At 47.7% G+C, this 9811-nt stretch overlaps 1 protein-coding gene across 1 annotated transcript in view; it reads left to right on the top strand.

Moving 5' to 3' along the window:
- Nucleotides 1-9811, top strand: part of TMPRSS9 (transmembrane protease, serine 9) — a 51265-nt gene that overhangs the window by 12322 nt on the left and 29132 nt on the right. The window contains exons 3-4 of the mRNA XM_006897919.1: nt 1468-1610; nt 3955-3996. Of these exons, the coding sequence (XP_006897981.1) occupies nt 1468-1610; nt 3955-3996 (185 nt within the window). The remainder of the gene's footprint in view (nt 1-1467; nt 1611-3954; nt 3997-9811) is intronic.

Here is a 9811-nt window from a genome sequence, read left to right as displayed (position 1 = left end):
GTGATGATGATGATGGTAAAGGTGGTGATGATGGTGGTGAGGAGGGGGTGGGATGGTGGTGATGACTGTGATAAGGGAGGTGGTGACGGTGATGGCGATGGTGAGGAGGAGGATGGTGATTATTACAATGAGGATGGTGATATGGTGATTATGATGAGGGGGTGTGATAGTGATGATGGGGTGATTATAATGAGGGGGGTGGTGATGCTGGTGATGATTATGATGAGGGGGTGATGAGGAGGAGGAGGCTGGTGGTGATGATGTTTATGATGATGGAGATGATGGTGGTTACGATGAGGGTGATGGTGGTGGTGACGGTGATGGTGGTGGTGACGGTGATGGTGGTGGTGACGGTGATGGTGGTGGTGACAGTGATGGTGGTGGTGGTGGTGACGGTGATGGTGATTATGATGAGGGGGTGAGGAGGAGGAGGAGGAGGCTGGTGGTGATGTTTATGATGATGGAGATGATGGTGGTTATGATGAGGGTGATGGTGGTGGTGGTGATTAAGATGATGAACATGATAATGATGATTTTTTTATTATTATTACCACATTTTCCACAAGTTGAAGCTCTGTGGTTACTGTATTTGGAATATCAGCACCAACTCCCTGCCATCAGTCTGTGCACTTCAAGCTGACACTTGATCAGGTTCCCAAGGCTGTAAATCTTAGCTGGAAGAGGCTGCTACATCTTTTTCCTCCAGAGCAGCTGGTGGGTTTGAACCATCAACTTATTAGTTAGTAGCCCAGTGTTTGCGCTACTACACTCTCAAGGCTAGTGTAAGCCTGATTTTTACGTGCGTGGGAAACAAACAACGACACTGTGTGACACACGTCATGGCAATCTTGCTTTATTTTGGTGATCTGGAATGAAACCTCATTATTCCCAAGGTCTGCATGTCCAATGTAAGAAGGGCCATGTGACAAACAGGAGGTGACGTCGCTCACCACCCTAAAAAGAAAGGAAGGCACTCTGATGGCATGGAGCATCACAAGCTGCGCTCCTAGGTGAAAGGTTAGCAGTTCAAATCCACCACAGAAAGATGGCGGTTTCTTCCCCATAAAGCTTTAGAGCCTCAGAACTGGATGACACATGTCGGCACCGAGCCCTATGGCAGTGAGTTTGGCTTGGTTTTAGAAAGGAGATGAGTTTCCTGTAGAACAAATTCTGCTCCTCCAGCTCCCCCAAATCAGGACAGAGCGCCCTCTCCTCCCTTGGGGACTGGATCCCGTGCAGGTGTCAGCTGTGGTGCTGTCCTCTCATTGCAGGTTTTAAGTAGCTTCCGGAAGACAGAGCTGGAGGCAAGCTGTGTCAGCTGCTCTGTGCTCAGATACAGGTGAGCTGGTGCCTCCTCGGAGTGGGGCAGCTCGGAGCTGGGAGCGTTCCGGAAGGTTCTGAGAGGAGCCTCTCCCGGCACTCTCGCCTCTGCAGGGACGGGAACTCCAGCGTCCTGGTGCGGTTCCGGCTACACTTCCTGCTGCACACCCTGGGGACGCTGAGCCTGGGCCTGGAGGAGGCACTGCTGCAGCAGGGGCTGCGCACTGGCCTGGGGGACCACGGCCTCCCCCTGGGCAGCTACGGCTCCATCGTGTCTGCAGAGCTCATGGGTGAGTAGGGGGCAGACTGACCGGCTCCCAGGAGGCGCTGGGCTGAGGAGCCTGGGCTCTGCTGTCCAGCAGGAAAAGAGCCATCTATAAACAAACAGGCTTGTCCACGTGCCAATAAAGCTTTATTTACAAACCCAAACAGGGGTCCGGATGTTGGGCCCAGAAGCTACAGTTTGCAGACCGTGATATAAAAATAAGAATAAACAATATGCTCAAAAATTCTCTGATCCAAGCAGTAAGCAGACCTATAAAGGGGTGCAGACAGGGAGCCCCTGAGAAGCAAGGCTGTGAGACTTGGTGCACTTACTTTGATGTGTTGCTGGGATGGACAGAGACCTGGAGAAGGAGATCATGACTGGCAAGATTGAGGGTGGGTGTGAACGAGAAGACCCTCGATGAGATAGACTCTCCCCTTGGCCCCAGTGGACTGGAGCCCAGCAGAGACTGTGAAGAGGCCCGGCTCAGGCAGGGTGTCCATGTGTCCCATGTGGGCTTTCGTCATGTCGTCCTGTCGGGTCATTGTCCACTCGAGGGCGCCCCACAGTGAACAACTCTACCCATGAGGAAGAGGCTGCTCACGAGACCGAGATGGGAGCGTCGGTCCCAGTCAAAGCTCAGAAGTCAGGATGGAGCTGGAAAGAGCAGTAGAAGTGAGGGTCACACGGAGGGAGCGGGACTGGTGCTGCAGCCCCGGGGTGGGGGAGGCCACGCCTCCAGCGCAAAATGGGTAGAAATCAGGGAATGGAAGCGAATGTACCCTGTGAACTTCCACCCAGACCAGGACATGTTAAAAAAAAGAAATAAATTCATGATTCAGTTCAGTTGAGGTAATAAGCTGTGATTTGCAAACTAGAGTCCAGCTCATTCAGGCCACAATGACATTTTAAATTCTCTTCCCCTTGACCTTACTCTTGGGGGCACCGACAGTTCCCTCTCTGCTGACCCTGACACTCACATTGAGGTCTTAGTGACATGGGGCCAGCACTGTCTCAGGAGGATTCTTAGATCTGGAAAGGACCGTCTGTGCTGCAGGTCATGGGCTCGCCAGCACCACTGAGAGAAGGAGGGGTTAAAACCCAAGCAGCCTGTCCCCTCCCCTCCCTGGGGGCTGAACAGGGTCCCCTGGTGCGGACGATTCCGCGTGCAGGCCAGACCCTGGGACCTGAGTCCATTTCAAGACTGTCAGGTGACCCTTGCTAAGTACTTTTACCTAAACTCAACTCAAACCCATCGTTGTAGAACCAGAAGAGACTCACGCTGACCCTCCATTGCCACGTATGGACTCAACACTGACCCTCTGTCCCTGTAAACAGACTCGGCCAGCTCCCTATCCCCGTGAACAGACTCACAGCTGACCTCCACCCATCAACACTGACCCTCCACCCCTGTGAACAGACTCACAGCTGACCCTCCACCCATCAACACTGACCCTCTATCCCCGTGGACAGACTCACAGCTAACCCTCCACCCATCAACACTGAACCTCTATCCCCGTGAACAGACTCACAGCTGACCTCCACCCATCAACACTGACCCTCTATCCCCGTGAACAGACTCACAGCTGACCTCCACCCATCAACACTGACGCTCTATCCCCGTGAACAGACTCGGCCAGCCCCCTATTCCTGTGAACAGACTCACAGCTGACCCTCCACCCATCAACACTGACCCTCTATCCCTGTGAACAGACTCATGACTGACCCTCCACCCCTGTGAATGGGCCCAGAAGGCCCTCTGGGGCTGTGACTTGCACAAGGGGGAGATGGCCCATTTTTCTCTCTTGGGGCAGCTGTTGGATTTGAACCAGCAGAGAGGCGTAGCCTTTGGGGATCGCAGCTCACAGCCCTGTGGAATAGGCCACCGGAAGCTTCCTTTTTGTAGACAGACACAGGGAAACACGCATATGGTCCTGGGGTAAACAGGTGTCACTTGCATCACAGTTTAGAAGAAGTCCTGAAACTTTCTGAGGACAGCTGTGTGTGTATTCAGTCCTGTTTTGTGGCATAAATTTCCCTGACACTCGACTGAGAGTCTGTCCGGCATCCTGTCCACCTCTCCTTCATTCACCTCTCCAGACAAGAACCCTCCTTGCTCCAGCCGGGGCTGGAGTTCACGCTGCATCCGCCCAGGACACTTTGGGGCACCCGGGCTCCTCCATGCCCATCACGGGGCCCGGAGACGGCGGAGTGGGAGGGCTCTTTCCGTTTCACTCTGACCGTATACGTTTAGGTGGACGTGGCTGTCCCGGGGGACTCACAGGCCTGTTGTGCCCCTGTGGCCACGCCCGTTCTCCAGGGGAGCCTGCTACTGACCCCCGGAGCTCACCTGTCTCCTTTCCCTGCAGGAAGCCAGACGGGCCTGCTCACAGAAAGAGACTTGAAATCAGGTATGTGCCTCTCTCTGCAGGGGTCCCCCACCCATGGTGTGCAGTTTCCACCTCCAGGGGCCAACGGGACTTTTAACAAATGCAATCCCCAAACCGAGCCCGTTCCCAGCAAGCCGAGCCCCACACAGGCAACTCTGTGTGTCAGAGAAGAGCTGTGCTCCGCACACTGAGGTAGGTTGGTCTACAGAAGGAGGTTGCCAGGCCTTTCTTCTGCAGCACCGCTGGGTGTACTTGACCCACCAGCACCTGGGTTGTTGTTAGGTTCCCTCAAGTCCGCTACGGTGCGTAGCGACCTATAACAACCCATCTGGGCCTTGTGCTATCCTGCACCAGCCTGATAATCTCTGAAACGCTCAAGTCCACATTTAAGGTCAGTCCGTCTCCCTGAGGGTCTTCCTTTCTTCCTCCGACCCCCCATCCCTCCCAGCGTGATGTCTTTTCTCCAGGGACTCAGGCTTCCTGACAACATGCACAGGTATGAGACGGAGTTTCACCATCCTTGCCTCTAAGCGCCCATAACGTACTGCCTCCAAGACCGAATTGTGTTTGTTAGGTGCTGTCGAGTCGGGTACGACTCATAGCGTCAACAAGAGATCTGAGCCTTGTCCTCTTGTCCTCTCCTGTCCGTCCTCATCATCTCTGACTTGCTCGAGCCCATTGCCACAGTCCCTGTGTCAGTTCACCTGGTTGAAGATCTTCCTCTCCCTCACTGACCCTCCACCTTCCCAAGCACGATGTCTCTCCAAGGAACAGCCTCTCCTAGCATCACACCCAAAGCATGTGAGATGAAGCTTTGTGCTCTTTGCCTCCAAGGAGCAAACTCTGGCTGCATCTTCTCCAAGACCTATTTCTTTATTCTTTTGACAGTCCATGGGACAGACATCAGTTCCTCTTTTATCATCAAAACAGATTTAGTGAACAGAAAAAGCCACTGGGGTTGAGCTAATCTGGACGTAATGACCCTCCATCTAGTTTCGGAGGCTGTAAATCTGAACAGACAGACAGCATCGTTCTTCTCCCACTGAGCGACTGGTGTGTTTGAACTGTAGACTCTTGGATTATCAGCCTGACCCTTAACTCACGCTGCCATGAGGGCACCTTGATTTCCTAATAGTTGAACAAAAATTATATTTGTTGTTGATTGCCGTCAAATCCAGCACAACTCACAGCGATCCTATGAACAAAAGACCTGAAGCCTTTCAGTAATTATGTAGTTTCTCAGAATTCACAGTTTCCAGAGGCATGTGGTTCAGGAAGTGGATGCCACTCCTGCTTCCAAACATGGCTTCACCTGGGAGCTCCACCAAACACTGCCCACCATGGGTAACTGTTGGACAAAAATTGTTTATGCCACTTAATAAATACTGTTTTTAAAAAAAATAATTTCAAAGATCAGGCTATAAATTTAACTCACAGATTCTTGTTCACTGAGCACAGTGGAAAGGGCCCCTTGTAAGATTATTGTTGTTGTTATGTGTCATCAAGTGGCCTGCAACCCATAGCGACCGTACGTACAGCAGCTGTGCCAAGCCAGTGTCACTGACTCTGTCATACCAACCCCTATTGCCCCAGTCACTGCATCAATCTATCTCATCCGGGGGCTTCCTCTCCTGCACTGTCCCTCCACCCTTCCAAGCATGATGTCCTTCTCCAAGGACCAGCCCTTCCTGGCCACGTGTCCAAAGTATGTTAGATGGAGCTTCAAAATCCTAGTCTCCAAGGAGAAACTTGGTTTCACCCTCTCTAGGACAGATGTGTTTGTTTTCTTGGCATTCCATGGTATGTTCAAGACTCTTCTCCAGCACCACAACTCACAGGCATCAATTCTTCTTCTATCATCCTTAGTTATTAACCAGCTCTCTGATGCATAGAAAGTAATTGAGAAGACTATGGCCTGCATCAGGCACACCCTAGTCTCTAGACTGACGTCATTGCTCTTTGACATTTTGGAGAGGTCCCTGACCTTTTGATTTCCTGACTGCTGGTGCCAAGAGTGTTGATTGTGGAGCCAAGCAAGTTGTAATTGTTAACAACCTCAATCTCCTCTCCATCTATTGTGGTGCTGCTAGTTAACTCAGTGGTGAGAATCTTTGTCTTCTTGATGTTGAGCTTCAATTCATATTGAAGACTGCAAGCCTTGACTTTTGCAGCAAATGCTTCATGTCCTCCTCAGTTTCAGCAAGCCAGGTTGTATCATCTGTATAATGCAGGTTGTTAATGAGTCTTTCTCCAATCTTGATGTCACATTACTCCTCGTAAAGGGCAGCCTCCCTAATGATCTGTTCTGCATATGGATTGAAAAGGCATGGAGACAGGACGCATCCCTGACGCACTTCCTTCTCTGATTTTGAACCATGCAGGTGCTTCCTTGCTCTGTTCTGAGGACTGCTTCCTGGTCTGAGTATTCCCATTCTCCTCAGGGTTAGCCACAATTTGTTGTGATCCACACAGTGAAATGCCTTTGCATAGTCAAGGAAACACAGATAGACATTCCTCTGGTATGCTCTGCTTTCTGCCAACATCCATTTTATATTGGCAATAATTTTTCTAGTGCCTTACCTCTTCTAAACCCAACTTATATTTCTGGTAGTTCTCCTACAATGTACTGTTCCAATAATCTTTGGAAAATCTTAGCAGGACTTTGCTTGTGTGTGATATTAGTGATATTGTTCAATAATTTCTGTACTCTGTCACATCACCTTTATTGGCAGGGGAATAAATAAGGATCTCTTTCAGTCAGTTGGGCAGGTGTTTGTCCTCCAGATTTCTTGGCATAATCTGGTCAGCACATCCACGGCAGCATCTGTTTGTTGAAATATGTCAATTGGTATTCCATCAATTCCTGGGGCCTTGATTTTTGCCAAGTCCTTCAGAGCAGCCTGAACTTTCTCCATCACCATTTCTTCTTGATCATATGTTTTTTTCTTTAAATTCTTCTTTGTCATCCAATTCTTTTTGGTACAGTGGCTCTGTATACACCTTCCATCTTCTTTTAATGCTTCCTGGATCATTCAGTATTCTGCCCATAACATCTTTAAGTATTGTAACTCAAGGCTTGAATTTGTTCTTTAATTCCTTCCATTTAAGAAATACTGAGCGAGTTCAGTTCTTTTGATTTTCCGACTCCAGCTCCTTGCTGGAATACGTAAAAATAATTTGTTTGTTTGTTTAGAATAAAGACTGGAAACTGTCTGGGCAGTTTTAACATGTCCCACAGGGTCACTATGAAGTGACCCTCAATGTAATCAATTCAATGGCAGTGCAATTATTGTTTGGTCTGAAGAAATCTTCAGGAGATGTTTTAGGTTTAAATTCATGGTTTTTCAGCACAATAGTTTCAGAGGTTCATTTTGCCTCTGGTTAATTTAAAATTCTGCTCTAAATTTCCCCCCTTTTGATAAGGATTCTTCTATAGAATCTTTAAACAAGCTGTTTTGTAAAGTTAGCCGGGCACCACCCAGTTTTTCTGATCTCATTGCAAAGGAGGCACATGTTCATGGAGACAGTTGGCCACACATTGTATTTCTGCCTTATTTTTTACTCCTCCTTTTTTTGAAATTCCAAACTAAAAAAAAAAAATTCATTGCTGTCAAGTTGGAACTGACCCATAGCTGACCCTCCAGTGGGTTCTTGGAGATTGTAAATCACAGAGGAGGTTGTCTGGCTTTCAGCCATGGAGGAACAGATGACTTGGAACCACCAGTAGAGGTAATACCTTTGGTTTACCTGTACGGCTCCCTGAAGACTGTGCCCCAGAGCTCTGCTGTTTCAGGTGAACAGAAGCAAATTGTTGTGCCTCGCACGGAGGTCTTTGCACGCTTGCAGGACTCTTCCAGGTGCTGTGAACCAAGTAAGATGAACTCATCGACAACTTCAAACTTCAAACTTTTGTCGTAAATCAGTTGCACTCCTAGCAACCCTGAGGACAGAGTCTGAACCCTGTCCTACCCTGTGCCATCCTAGCTCCTCTGATAGACTTGATCTTCTCATTATAACCAGTGTCAATCCATCTTGACCGAGAATCATCCTCTTTTTTGTTGACACCCCCCTCCCATATTTCTAAGCAAGGGGTGTTTTTCTAGGAATTGACTTCTAACACCATGGCCAAAGTGTATGAGATGAAGTTTCACTCCCCTTGCCTCCAAAGACCACCCAGGTTACGCTTCCTCCAGAACAATACCTGTTTTTTCTTTGGACAATGCATATGATATTAGTACTCTTCTCCAACACCACAGCTCAAAGCATCATCCTTATTGGTTGTCCAGCTTTCAGATGCATAACCAGTAATGGGAAAGGTCATGGCTTAGATCAACTGCACCTTAGTCTTTAAACTGGCATCATTGCTCCTTAGCACCTTGAAGAGGTCTTTGACATCAAATTCTTCCCAATGCAGTATATATAATTATATTTCTATTTCTATTTTTCCTGACTGTGGGTATTGATTGTGGATCCAAATAAGATGAACTCATTGACAACTTCAATCTTTTCTCCATGATGCAGTGGTGAGGCTGTTTTCTGATGTGGAGATGTAATCTATACTTTTTTTTTTACAATTGACATTCAAAAAAATACTTAAAAATTTATTTCAAATTTCTTAAGCAGTAAAAGAAACAATTTCTGCTTATGAGAGGGATCCACTTATACTATGTCTGGTACAGCCACACTAGATAACTAAGTAGGTATCGCATCAAACTCCTAACCAGAGGTCTGTGGTTTGAAAATTCCAGCTGTTCTGTGGGAGGAAGATCACGGGCGGTCTTCTCTAGTATGAAAGCCTCTCGTCTCCCTCCTGTACCAGTCAGATCCAATTTGACAGGACACACACACAAAATAAAACAATAAAAAAGTTTATAGTCTCAGAAACTTGACAGATACTTCAGCACCAGGGCAGCAGGTTTTTAAAGTTCACATTGGCTACTTATTATTAATGTTTTGCCTCTGATGGACAGGATGGTGGTGAGATACAGCAGAAATGGGTGCATTAAACCACTGTTATTATTTCACTAAGAAAAATAATCTTCAAATATCTACGAGCTATGAGCTGTATCCACACAACCAGCAAATAACAAAGCCCATGCAATTGAAATGTGCCTCCCTGGAGACGTAATCCATGGTGAAGGCGGTAGTCTTTGATCTTCTGCCGCGTACTAGGAGGTAAGAAAGAGGTACTGTACATGCTCTGAGGCCCATTAACCGGGCTGTCCCACGCAGCTGTGACCCTGAGCCTCCAAGCCAAGGCCCCCACCCGGAGGTGGGAGGTGTTAAGCTGCGCACAGCAGTCCTGCTGTCCACTTTGTGGTAGTGACTGTTGTCATGACATCTATCACACAACCTTTGACACCCCGACACCCTGTAGCCTTGCACCCCTCCTCTGACAGGGGTGAGGTGAGAGAGTCACAGTCCTGGGTGAGCAAAGAAGGAAAGACAAGTCTCTGCGTTGTGTTGTGTTTTTTATTTAACTATCTTAGCAAACCTTTATATTATTTTTATATTCAGTTGGCTGTACATTTCATTGTTTTTAAATTTTAGTGGAAGTTTACAAATCATACTGGTTTGTCATTCAAACATTTGTTTTATAACATTATTATTTAATCATATCATTGATTTATTACAATGTTGAGTCAAACTCTCATTATGTGCTATCTTTCCCCTCACCCAAGTTACCTATTTATTACATTTTATGGCACTCTCTCTTCCTTCTCATTTCTGTTAATCCTCAAAATCTTTTTCTGTGTATAAATTTTCCTTGGCTTTTTATATTGGCGGTCTTACTGTGTAAGTAAGATGAGTTACTTTGAGTGGAGTGTGATTAAAA

The sequence above is a fragment of the Elephantulus edwardii genome, unplaced genomic scaffold, assembly GCF_000299155.1.
Source record: "Elephantulus edwardii isolate Elephantulus edwardi_28Jun2011 unplaced genomic scaffold, EleEdw1.0 scaffold00217, whole genome shotgun sequence".
Classification (NCBI taxonomy): Eukaryota; Metazoa; Chordata; class Mammalia; order Macroscelidea; family Macroscelididae; genus Elephantulus; species Elephantulus edwardii.
The sequence above is the reverse complement of the archived record's forward strand: the minus strand, read 5'-3'. Positions and strand labels throughout refer to the sequence as shown.